This window comes from Poeciliopsis prolifica, unplaced genomic scaffold (genome assembly GCF_027474105.1).
Source record: "Poeciliopsis prolifica strain line A6 unplaced genomic scaffold, Auburn_PproV2 SCAFFOLD016, whole genome shotgun sequence".
Taxonomy (NCBI): domain Eukaryota; kingdom Metazoa; phylum Chordata; class Actinopteri; order Cyprinodontiformes; family Poeciliidae; genus Poeciliopsis; species Poeciliopsis prolifica.
This window is the reverse complement of record NW_026562391.1, coordinates 3,181,091-3,194,623: the sequence shown is the minus strand read 5'-3', so window position 1 is coordinate 3,194,623 and position 13,533 is coordinate 3,181,091. Positions and strand designations below refer to the sequence as shown.

General features: G+C 39.5%; 1 protein-coding gene across 3 annotated transcripts in view; it reads left to right on the top strand.

Annotated features, from left to right (window-relative positions):
- The window catches only part of mxi1 (max interactor 1, dimerization protein), a 36,889-nt gene that overhangs the window by 7,808 nt on the left and 15,548 nt on the right, over positions 1 to 13,533 (top strand). For all 3 annotated transcript variants that reach the window (XR_008606668.1, XM_055041116.1, XM_055041117.1), the window contains exon 3: positions 4,284 to 4,313. Coding sequence is in view for 2 of the 3 variants with exons in the window: in XM_055041116.1 (XP_054897091.1) it covers positions 4,284 to 4,313 (30 nt within the window). In the remaining variant the exon portion in view is untranslated. The remainder of the gene's footprint in view (positions 1 to 4,283; positions 4,314 to 13,533) is intronic.

The window sequence follows — 13,533 nt, the reverse complement described above, 5'->3', positions numbered from 1 at the left end:
CTAACTTTGATTGTTTTCTTTAAATAAGAGGCCACACTAAGATATTCTGGGCTATCCGAGTTGGATGATTTTTTTGGGGCTTGTGTCAGGGCTGGTTGGTCACACGCGAGTGACTAAAGTCACTTAGAGTTTTGCGGTGGATGCTTATAGTCGAGCATTAGGGCCAGGCTGAGAAAAAATTAAAGCTAAATCACAGGAAAAGTTATAATATTAAGAGAAAAATGTCATAAGGGAATAAACTCATAATATTAAGAGTAATATCAAGAGAATACAGTCACGATAATACAAGGATAAAGTTGGAATTATACAGGAATTAAGTAACAGTACTACCAAAATAAAGTCACAATAATGCAAGAAAAAAGTGGAAAGACAAAAAAAAAAAAAAAAAATATGGGAATAGAGTTGTTATAATATGATTTTAAAATGTATTGATAAGAGAATAAATTCATAATGTTACCAGAATACACAAAAGTCACAGTCTTATGAGGTTAAGTTATAACAACACAAGAAAAACAGTGTATGAAAAGAAAGACATATGAGAAAAAGCTTAAAGTGTTACCAGAATAAAGTCGTAATCCAACACAAAAACTAATAAGAAGTTAAAATATGAAGAGTTGAGCATCTTGTAAAGTTATACTTTTGGTATCAGTTTTACAAATTGGACATGTTTGATGCTTTTAACACATAAGCATCACATTATTATCAGCAGCAGGACTTTGAAACAGTTGTGCAAATCTCGCTGTCTTTTTGGAAGAAAGACTGATGAACTAGATGAGCTGGTCAAATCAGATCTTGATAACTATCTAGCAAAATTATGTCTTTATCTTACCAGTTCTACGATTTTATTCCCGTAATATTGAAAAAACAAACTCTTAGTCTGACCCTAATGCTCCGTCGTACAAATCAAAGTTATTTCTACCATAATTTTCAGTTTATGTAAGCGTCCTGTTTTGATGAATGCTTTAACAGAATGGAAGCTACTCTCCTTGACATGCTGTAATTGCTCCTCTAATGTGTTTATGTCCTGTGAAAACAATAATCAGCTGAAAACAAGCAATTTATTATTTTTTTTGTAATAAAAAAACAAGTTTTAATTGTCCTGCTAAAATGGGATGAGGGGTACTAAGCAACCCAAATGCTGCTGACAACTATTGACGCAAATGATGAAAAAAAAAAAAAAAAAAAAATTACACGCGCATTCATTCATCTTCTGTTTGGTGGACTCACAGATACACACATCTGCTGATCTGGTCCTTTTTTAAAAGTGGAATGTTTCTGAAAACGTTTGGCAAGCTTAATTTATTTTTTATCCTGATGTGTTTGAGTGAATATCTTGGAGTTGGGAGTTTCCAAGCATGACCACTGAGATATAGTGGATGCAAATGGAAACCTTTAATTCAGGTACTGAAGAGAGTTTCAAGTAAACAACTATTAGCAGCTTATCAGTGACTAAAGTTTGTTGCCGCTCCTTTTACTTGTCGTAGATGTTCATGTGTGCAGTCTGTCACTTGAGCACAATGGTAAATACAAAGGTCTTATTATTCTATTGTATAGAGAAGAAAAATATTGCACTCTGACCCTTTTTTTTTTAAATAAATATTTGTAATATTACAGCCTCAATCATCAATGTTTGTTTTGAGGGATTCTCTGCTATCGAAGACCAACACAAAGTAGTGAATTACCATTATATTTCAGAAAAACAATTTGTGGTTTGTGAAGTAATTTTGAAAACAAAAATCTGAGTGTCCTGCCTTAGTATTTAAACACTTTTGGCTGAAAGTCTTGAGGCTTGTCTCTCCCTGATTTGCACATCCAGGGACTTATCAACGGCCTCGCCGCAACCTGAATTTTTCTTCCCAAGAACTCTGAACAGCTTCAGAAACATTTCAATCTTCTTTATGTGCTTCCATACAGACTCGGTTTGTGAAAGACAACAATTTCAAGATCACTGCAGCTCCTGAGTTACAAGCAGCCTCTTGGCTGCTTCTCTTTCCTGACCTGTATGGAAGGGTTCCCTGTCCAGATTTGTGAAAGAAAGTGGAAAAAGTTCAATTCAATTCGAATCCAAAGCATTTTATTTATTCTGTAGGGAAATGAAATATCATTGTACCTCATATCATTCAAGTATCTTCAATGAGTCTGAATGAATCTGCAGATGCTTCTAACTACATACTGTGGCTATCTGATTGTCATGACATGGGAACAAATCAATTTCCAGTCTGCAGATATGATTTTCCACAGCGACGCACCTTAGATGGCACTCCCAGCTGTTTGCAAGCACTACTAATCCACCTCATTTGCTTTTGCCGCTCCTCTCTAAATCCTTGTCCGGCGGTATGTTGAGAAAGTCGGGTAGAGAGATGTTGAAGTCGAGGATATAGTCCTCGCCCGTTGGATGGATGAAAAACATTAGGGAAAACATTTTGCTATAGAATATTCTGGCGATTAGTTGATTAACTGGATAAAAATATTAGTACATTTTGCAGGCTTTTCATTTAACATAGCATTAGAGATGCATTGAAAGATACAAATAAGCAAACAATCAAACCACACCTATAAATAAGGGACAAAATGTGGCAACAAAGCGGTCCTTTAGCGTACGACAAAGAAAATATACACTTTTTAAATGTAAAAAGTGTATATTTTCTTGCAGTTTTGTCTAAATTACTGTGCTGACAGCAGCCATTTCAGCAAATGGCGGTGTTTGGAGTCTGTATACTCTAGTCGACAATTAATCAATGACTAAATTTGGTGGTAATTATTTCTATAATTAATTAATCACGATAGTTTCAGTCCTAGAAGAGTTGGTTTGAATTTCTTTCTCCTCCTCCTGCTCTTTGGTTCTGTCTTGCATCCATGAATGCTCGCTTTGAACTCCTATGGCATTTGCGGTTGTAGTTCAGGTATTATTGGAGGCTTTTGAGATTCTAATCAGCTGCTCCCAGTTGTAAAAACAAGTCCTCATTGCCACCGTCACGCATCATAATAAGTGTACAAAAAACACACTATCAAAATAATTTCTTCCAGCTGCGCAGCATCCAAGAGCAAAGGAAATTAAGGAATATGTTTTTTTCTTTCTTCCTACCAGGCAACGTATTACTTCTGTTCTTACTGTTCTGTTCATCTGCAACTGAATAATAAATGGAAAAAAAAAAAACATACTATAATTTGACAAAAGAAAAAAAAATGGATTCGGAGAATGAATTACAGCGTCAATCTAACCGTCATGCTGCATTCATGAACCCGAGCCTCATTCGGAGAAGGCAGGGTGTAGTTTGTGTGTCAAGGGAAGTTGGCAATTTAGGAATCAGGAGGAGGCCTTGGACTCCTTTCAGTTTGTTTCCATACAAAGACACTCTCAGGCATCAGCTGATTCACTTCACATTATTAACAGAGGTCTGAACCCTGGAAAAAAACAGCTGCTGTGTGTGTGTGGGTGTGTGCGCGCATGCTTACAGCTAACCACATGCACACACACTCTAATGCTCTACTCAGAGGAAACATAAGTGCCTTCCATGTCACACTCGTCCTCAAAGAGTTCTGGTGTGTGTTGTTCAGTCAGAGGCTTTAGGACGCTGCGGTGAATGCTTGGATGACATGTTAATGTTTGTTCATCCAGGGACTTATCAAGGCCTTCTGTATGCTGGATTTATTAGTGTCTTGACTAGTTTTCACATCCCAAATCTGAGCCTGTGTTTGTCGACCTCATATACCTGTTCTCAGATTACAAGTAGATGTTCTTTTGCATACTTTCCTGATTAAAGTCTTAAGAACAGAGGGAAAAGTTACAAGTGTTTTCACTTTGTGCTGCTGGATCGTAACGAGGTTGTAAGTTGAGCCTCAGAATTAAAAAAGAAAAATAAATGGAAGGAAGAAACAGAACAAATAATGGACACTCCGCCAGATGCTTTCATTCAGAGCCACTTACTTTTCGTGAGGGGGTTTACTAATATAATCCTGTGCATCTTTCAGGAAATCTAAAATAACTTTTATTGTGTCAAACCTGTACAGCACTGGCTCAGCAACCTCCCATGTCCTAAAACATAATGGCTTGTTTTTTTGTTCCCGTTTTTTTTATCTTTTTGCATTTTGAAGCTGCACTTGTAATCTTTTTATGCAAAAATGTCAACACTTTATCCCTTCCTTTCTCAATGCTCTCAAGATCATGTTCAGGACTGAATTAGGTTATTTCTGAAAATGTAAAGTTTGCATTTCACTCTCTGTTTGTGCAGAACTCTCCACTGACTCCTTATGTTTTCTTTCTTTATGTTTTTTTTCTGCAGGTCAACACACAATGAACTGGAAAAAAACAGGTGAGTTGGCATTTCCAGTCACATGCTGGCACACCCTTCCTTTATGGGAAAACAAGTTCAGTTGGTTTCACTTTCACTTTGATAGAAAACAAGTCTGGTATTTTTATTTTAAAAGTAAACTCTTCTTCTAACACTGACATATTCCCAGACAGTTTCCAGGAATTCACCTCCATACCATAATATGGTTCGGTTTCTGAAGTTCATAATCCCTCAGCTAAATGTGACCTAAGATTAAATTGTAGACCAGGTCCGATTACCAAATCTGGAATTTGAAAAGCGTTGGGCTAATAGAAATATGGCTGACTTTCATGTCCTTTGGACCTAGTATAAGCATAGTTCTCGCTCTTTGTTCAAAAACAATTAAAACTCACATTTGATCCTGTTTTTAAATAAAATCTGTTTAACATCTGTTGTTCCCCGTTTGTATTTTGAATGCTACCTGGCAGCAGGTCTGTACAGTAAGCGCTCTAGCTGCCTGACTTCACATTTTAGGGCTTTGACATGTGGTCAAAAACAGAAAATCTAAGCTGAAAGCTTGAAAAAATGTTTTATCACAACACTGAAGTTTTTATTGATTGGTAGAGAATGTTGGCACAACAGAAAAGTCAAATCTTTATCTAAAGAAATGCATTAAAGGAGGTTTCCAAGCTTCTATATTGTTCTAAAAAGCTTATCTTGTGCGCTTATAATGACTTTTATCTACAGGGTGAGGAAATGACTTTTCAGATTCTGGTTTGTGATTTTTCTTCTTTTTTTTAACCACCCTATCCTTTGAAGTAACTAAGAAAAGCCCTAATCAGATCAAGATTGCCACCCACATACGGCGTTTACGCTCTGTGACTCTGCAGGTTTCAAGAGTCAACCTGTAAAGGGTTTCCTTTGACTCTATAAATAGGAGCAGCTAGACTTAAAGTATTTGTTGCAAACAGAAACAAGCCTTCCTTGTATTTCATTATGTCAGTGTGTGGGTGCATTGAAGAGACGTAGGAGGATGAATCAATTCAGAGTAATTAGATATCACCTCAGCTTTCTTTTTTTCTTTGTTCTCTCACCACACTCCCTGGCAACTTCCTGTGAAAGGATGGGAACATTGGAAGGAGATTCAGTGGGTTAAATATAGATGAGAGTTGATGTGTCATTTTGGTGCTCCCATGCACAAGCCAACCTTTTCGAACTGAGTGGCCTCGGCAGATTGCAGCATCCGTGCAGGCCTGCGTTTTACTGTATTCCGCCTACACAAATGGATTCCGATAATAGCGTCGGCTTATTTGTGTGTTCACTGTACGGAGACGGTTTTGGAGACTCTCGGTGCTTATCTGTGTTGTGCGCCGTGCTTCAATGGCCATTTATGGAATGTAGCCACTTCTGCAAATCAGAACAGGCCATGGCAAAGACTGTAGATGGAGGAAAACAAAATCATTGTGGGTTTTCCATCATCGCTGACAAAGCACCAAACTACAGTCTGAAAGAGGTTATTAGCATTTATGTTACTGTCATTAAGCCCAAACGTAATGACAGGCACGCCTATGAGGATTGGATGCGACTTTCTGCTTGGTGCTTTGCCAGTTCCCACACTGACACTATATACTCAACACAGTGAATATTATATTACAGCTTAGTAATTCATATTTCAACGAGGAAAAAAAATACGGATAAGAAGGCTATTGTTAATCCATCTTTCAGAAGCACATTTAAAGTCAAACATCTATAATCCTCTTTCTTTGCCAGGAGCTAATCCAATTCCCCTACAGCGTGTGCCGGGCTGTAAGTTATACGTATCAGGCGAAGCTGTTCACCCAAGTGTGTCTGGCTTATGCAATGATTCTCCACCCTCTGCTGCAGCAGCACCACCAGCAGCTCTTGGTCTATCTTGAGACCTGACCACAGCATTTTCCAACATTTATCAAGCCTGTGTATCGGCAGGCGGCGAGACGATCTGCCTTGCATGACTAGCACAGGTGTTGATAACCTCTGCAGTGTGCAGACTTGCCGAGACAGTAGAGACCGCTAAAGGTCGATAAAAGGCACCAAAAGAGAGGTAAAAAAAACACACAAACGCATTCCAAATACTTGGAGGAAGATAACTTCCTCTGCTCATTCAAGGCTTTGATCTTGTTCCCCATACCAACCTTGTTCAACTTCCACATGTCACCAAAGTATGCAGCTTTGGTAGAGTTAATAAGAAAAGGGCATGTTCCTTGTGTTTTCGCTTCTTTGATTACATGGATTTTCTTTTAAACATGGCAAACTGTTGGATATCTCATATTATGGCTTCAGTTCATCTTTAGGTTTTTTTGTACTATTTTGAGAATAATACTTTTGACTACAAATGCGGAGGCACAATTGCTAACAAGTCATAGTTCAGACCGAACAGGATTTGAGTGTTGGGGGCGACTAGATCACATGCAAAGTCTATGGTGGTCACACATTTAGGGCACGTCGAGAGGTCTTGTAGTTTGTTTAGCACTGCGCATTTCAGATCTCAAACCTTTAATGCGTGTACAACACATCCAAAGCAGCAGACGCTAGAGTTGGGAAAATTTAGGAAAATCTGGTGTCCTGGCAAGACATGCAGGCACCAATGTGAGTCATCAAACTGGGTTTGGATGAGACTAAGATAACAGTGAAAGCAACCCTTGTAAGCGCACAGCACCTAGAGTAGGTTGTGGAACTCAACAAACTCAGAACTTCTTTGAATTATCCGGCAGATCCAGACAGACCAGAGCTGCTTGATTCAATAAATAAAGCCAAGTCCCCCTCATTTTCTTCTGCCATTATACAAAGAGACTAGCAGAGGAAATATAAAGAGGCTCTTCCCAGTTGCTCTCTATGCGCGTTTGAGCAAAGTGTGGAAAGACACGCATCTAGAGTAATACTGATGCTTGAAATCAAGCGTCCAACTTGAGGCTTTGGACATCTTTTTTGACATGAAATACATTCAGTCTGAATGCAGCATTTTCTCATTTACTGAAACTTCTTTCACTTCAATGCAAATGAAAGAATGTTGTAATTCCAGCATTACAACATTCCTTTGCTTGATGTTACTATGGCGGTCCCAATTACAAGAAACTGTTCTATTACCAAGTTTGCTCCCTCCAAATTTGGAAAGACTTGGTAAATTCTCCACACTGAGCTGCTTTAATTGTGTCTAGATCTTCCAGGGCTCTCTGAAAAATATTGACATCAAGGGAACACAAACATTTATTTTTGCTGTATTTGCACACAATATGTGTGTTACTGTCTTGCACTGTTTTTGTCCAGCGGACATATTGGGGCATTAACTGTTTGCTTGGATGTACTTGCACTCGTCCAGGGTTGGAGGGATTGATCCAAGTCCAATTGCACAACTCGGTAGAAACACTTGAGGTTTCTACTGGGCTGATGAAAGGATTTTTGTAATTCATGTAAAATGACTAAGAATTTCCACTGAGGTATTATGAAATGTACATATCTCAGTTCCCATTTCTCGGCACATGATATGCACTGTTAATCCTTCAATTTCTTGTTCAGAGCTTCTACATCTGCTCATTAATAATTCACAGGCATATTTTTTTGCCTGCACAAAGCAGAGTATTCCTTTCAAATAGAATTGTATTTTTCAAATGCCAAATAAGAAGGACTTTATACATTAATTTTTCATAGCCAGTGGACCACAAACTCACAAGTGTTCTTCCAGCCATGAGCCTTGGTGAGCATTCAGACATGATGTACCTTAAAGAAAAGAAGCCTCAGTTGTCTTCCCACTGAGCACAACCTATTCTCAGGCTCCGCTGCAGGGCCTAAAACAGAACCCATTTGTTTTGACCAACGTGACAACTTGTAAGCTTTTCTTGCCTTAGAAAAGCAGCTTAAGGGACCTGATCTTTGGTCTACTGAGTCCAGCTTGAGAGAGCACACGTGCCGTGGTGTTTTTTTTAACTGCCTTCTCTCCGAAGCCACCCGTTTCGTCTTATCAATGGCTTCTCTTGGCTCTGGCTTACCTAACGATGGTCCCAAAGGACAAGGAAGTAATTGACAGGGTAATGAGATGAGCCGGGTAATCGGTCAAACAAACCTGACTAAGGGACACCTTGAGTAGCACGCAAGCCTAATCCGTACTCCAGATTTGTGTACAGCAAGCCTTTTTGTGCTATAATTACCAAAGTGGAATGTTCTCACCTGCCACTACAGTTGAAGGATGGAAATAGCTCGAAGTCTTAGATCCCCATCTGTAATGAGGAAGTTACGTTTCTTGTTTACACATTGCCCGCTCTTAGATTTACTTGAAGACGAGCCATGAACATTCAATTTTTCATGCATCATAATGTTGAGGTCCATAATACACTGTATGTTCTGCTGAATTTTTGTTTTGCGCCCATACAGCGTTTTTCCAATGCAACTTGTTTTCTGCTTTCTGGTTATCAGGTGTGTAGCCGTTGCTGTAAAACAAGTAAAGTGCAATCAGGCAAAACTGGGGAGGAAGTCACTGAAATCGACACATCTAAAACATATTAAGGAATAACTGAAATTCGTATGATAGATCTACTCAAAGTGGGACATAACAATAAGATGTCAGCAAAATGATGCTACTGCTGCATCATGCAAAAGGAAAGCTTCTTTTAAACTGGGACAGAAAGCCGGGCAAAGTTGATGGGAAGTTGGTTGGAGCTAAATTGAGAGTAGTCCTGGAAGAAAAACTGAAGGAGGCTACAAAAGGCTTGAGACTAGGGGTGGGCAATACTTATCACAATATTCTGTAACTGTAAAGCTGGGACACAGCATTCACAGCACCACAAACACACATACTGCTCTGGAAACCATACCCATTTTTAATGCGCTGATTTAGGATACCCCTCACATAAAGAAATGTGTGACTCATGTCACTAAACAGCACATAATAAGTGCATTTAATCATGTTCAAACATGTTTGTGTCATTAAAAACACTGTGAAGTAAACAATAAAAATAGCAATCCCGACAATATGAACAGTTAAAAAAAACATAATTAATTGGAATTTATCATCAAATCAAATATCCTGTGATGACAAGAAACTGAGCACAATAAACGATAAACTGTGATAAATGCCCACCCCTATGAGACCGGGGCACCGATTCATGTTCTTCTAGCTGGATGTCCCCAAACATACAGCCAGAGACCAAAGAATGTTCATGTGTGAGAATGGTCCAGTCAAAGTCCAGACCTGTGCAACTGAGAACATGAGGAAAGACTTGAAAATAGACATTTCACAGATGTCTGTTTAAAACCATTGAGTGTGAAAGAGCTTCATCACACTTAGCCTGTAGATGTGAAACATCATACAGACCTGCTCCAAAAGACTGCAGATGCAATTGCGAGGGAAAGATGCGCCTCAGAGTGACCTAAATACAAATCACGGTTTTTAGACTTTTAATTCTAGAAACATTGAAAATGTACCTTCCCATTTACAATTACGTACTGGTTTGTGTAGGATCTTTCGAATAAAGTCCCAATGAACAATGCGAACCAGTGCGAGGGGTGTGCATACTTTTGCAAGGTTCTGAAAAGCTCGGCCTCCGAGTTAAGCCGTTATTTTTTCACACACTACACCACATTACGCTGAAGTGTGGTGTAACTGTTTGATTTGCTATCGGTGGGTTGACATATGGGCTCAGTCTGCTGTTAAATAAAATGCACACTGTGTGAAAGGGAGTGATTTATTCTCTTATTTATTGCTTGCAGCAGGTGTTCTAATTAAGCACATTTATTAGCGACTGAATGTTCATGCTGATCTGTAATGTTCCGCACATTGTCTTCTTCCCACATGACGAGTTTTGTAGTCTGTCCAGCCTGTGCTCTTAAAACGTTAACACAATACAGAGTCTTCCAGGAAGGAATGTCTCTGTTTGCGCAGCCAAACCTTACAGCGCTCTGTCACGTTGACCTTGGTGCTGTTTAGTCACAGCTAAGAAAGGAAAAGAGTGAAAAATTAAGAGACAGAAATGTGATTGCAGAAGATGCAAGACCGTGTGCTAAATATGAACGTGGCTTCTATTTTTAGCCCCACAGCTGGGGAGAAGGGAGAAACACCACTGCCTGTGGACCAATCATAGAGGTTAGCTTTTGACCAATGAGAGCAATGAGCTTAAACATGAGGGGGAGAAGTCTCCGCCTCTTCTACTTTCATAAACGCTGCTTCACGTACTTTGTCATCAACAAAACCTTGAGAGAACATCTTCATTCGTCATATAAGAGTGAATAAAGTTATAACACACCGTGAATCTAACTGCCGCCATCAGTAACAGGGGGACTCACTGACTATGACAAGCTTGTGCGGCTTAATGTATGTAGAGAATGTGAGGCTGCATCGAAGATATTTCCTCTCTGTTGGAATAAGAAGATTCTGTTCCTATTTCACGGCACAACATCAGGCTGGATCTCACAAGGCACATTTTTAGATCCTGGCCACATTCGCGTCTCCTTTTCAGTGACAGATATCTGAGGAGAAAACGAGGCCTGTTGTTGGGAGAGTTCTGTTCTGCAGACTGGGAATCAAGAAAGAGATTAATTGAAATAAATGTTCAACTTTTCAGGGGTGTGATCTTTGTGCAGCGTAAAGCATTTCCCCATCTTCTTGATGTTCCTCTGCCCATCTCTCTTCCGCCGACCCCCACCACCACCTGGCTCGATTTCTATCCTCATCCCTTTCATTTGCTCCATGTCTCTGTCTCTCGCCTCCTTTCCTTTGTGCAAACCTTTGTCAGTGGAGGAGATTAAAAGGCAGTGTGCACGTGTGAACTAATCCGTGCGTTAGTGATGGGTTTCAGCCCCGCAGTCTCTTTGCCCCGCCGCACAGAGAGCACATCTCCCACCCTCTTTTTTACTCAGGCAAACTCCGCACATACATGCTTATGTGTGTGATCACGTGCCGATGTCTGTGGTGGCTGTTTACGGGGAGTAAATTGCTGCATCGTTGCATCCGTTTTCTCTCAGTCACTTTGTTTGCCTGTTCCGGTCATCTATGTCTTCCCTTCACTCTGTATTGTCACAGGCATGGCCTCTATTGGCAGGACTCCTTTGGCACATCAGGAGTTGATTCAAACATGTTTCAGGATACATCGATCATTGAGATTGCATCTGTAGCATCTTCCTGCACATTTTTAACATAAAGAGCTGACCTTATCAAATGTAAATCAACAATAACTAAAACACTGACACCCATTTGGTTGAATTTGTTTTGATTATTTCCACTGAGCAGTATAGCACAGGCAAATGCGGTTCAGTACATCACTTTCACAAAAAGTGGCCAACCCAACCCAACCAACCCGTACCAAACCATATCTTGGCTCCCTTCACTTGTAGGTTCATAGGACAATACATTACGGTCAGGGCAGAATTACAACATAGTTCATTGAGTGTGGGACAGAAAAACATTCCTGCTTGCAACAAAAACATATCAGTGTCACATTGGTACGACACCACCTTAGTCGATTTTGTTTTGCTTCAGGGGGCGATGGATTCCTGTAACTGGTGGGTTTCTAATTTGAATCCCGGCTCCATCTGTCTCTGTTGTTGTGTCTTTGCTTGCACGCTCATGGTGGTCAGAGGCCATGAGGTTGCAATTGGCTCAGAGTCTCATTCCCATCTCCCCCCAAGCAGTGTTGCCTTCATAGCCCTGTTTCATCCTGCTACCACTACTAGTTTCTGTAGTAGAAAGAAGAGGTCTAAGCATTTACCTCATTTCCATTTATCTCATTAAGTTTAACATTTGGCGGTTAGTTAACACTGTGCAGTAAAACTGTTAAGTGCACAATAAAACTTGTTAGAAGCGAAGTTCAGGCAGTTCATTTATGAACCCTACGTTCTGCAGTGTAGAAGATCTGCTTGTTCTAAAAAAATTTTTAAATTGACAGAGGTTTTGTTGTAGCTCTATTTGGAGCTATCTCAAGGACAGACTTATTGAGAGTTTACGTCTGCTAAGGTTTGAAGTTGCCATGCGAGCACCTCACAAGAAATTCACAGAGAAATTGACTGGAAACCGGTATGATACAAATTTCAGTTTGATAACCCTAACTGGTGACTAACAAAAAGGGAAACATAATATCCCAAACTTTTTCTAGTCAGTGAACACACAGTGTGCAACAGTTACCAGGTCATGCTGAAAAGAGTCTTCAGGGTTAAGCTCAGGAGAGTTACTGGTTGAACTCACATTGGTGCCCATTTCCAGTTTCTGGACAAATTACACAGTCAGAAAACTACCCTTCCTCCCCCATTCTCTATTTCTCAGCCTCTAGCTTTCTCTCTGACTCTCTCTGCATCCAGTCCATGTTTCATGGAGATGATGAGAACCAAAAAAAATTAAAAATACAGCAAAGGATTGCTTTAATCTCATATGTGGAAGTACTATGCTGAAGCCTATGGCTCCAAGAGTGGCCAAATAAAACTTTTACTCTATCAAAATGTATAGCTTCTAAAATAACCTTTTTGTCTATTCAACGAGAACTATTGTGCTTTTTATCTTTACATTTCAAAATGATAGACATCACTGAACCTATTGCCTGTTGGTAAATGGTCTTCACTTTACGTAATGGCTTTTAACCCTGTCTTGGCTTTCACTCAGCGATGTGGTAATGCTTTTCCTATTTTCACATCAATACAAGCACTCAAACAGTACTTCTGATTGAGTATTATACTACACATTATTTCGGAATGTTTTAATAGATATTTTTTGGTCTGCAGTACCATTTTGAGTCACTTAAGAATACCCATATCGTGAATGGGTATTCACCCATACCCATATCGAATGCCTGATTAAGACTCAGGCATACTGATTGCCTGACTATTTATTTTTTTCATTTGAAATGAAAAAAAAAATACAAAAAATAAATCGCAGCCATGAGTATGCTTAAGAAAGATTTAAGGTGCATTCAAATAACACACTACATTTGATGCATTAGTTTTGTGATCATGGTCACGTCAAAACAGACACTTTGATCTTAGCTCTTGCTGGATGGGGTTTTCTTGAAATTAGTATGTAGTGGGTTTTAATGACATCTTGGCAAGTTGCTAACAATGTAATCACATGTCATAAACACAAAGTCAAAGCCAGTGAAATTACTTTGAGATAGAGCTGTCTGCTTCCATTTGCTATCTTTTCAACTTGGTGTTTATAGCTCAGATTATAAAGCTGTAATTGACAAGGTTCCACTTTTGCAGCCAAGTTGGTGCCACCTTGATGACAGCAGTAAACTTAGGTAGTATTTGC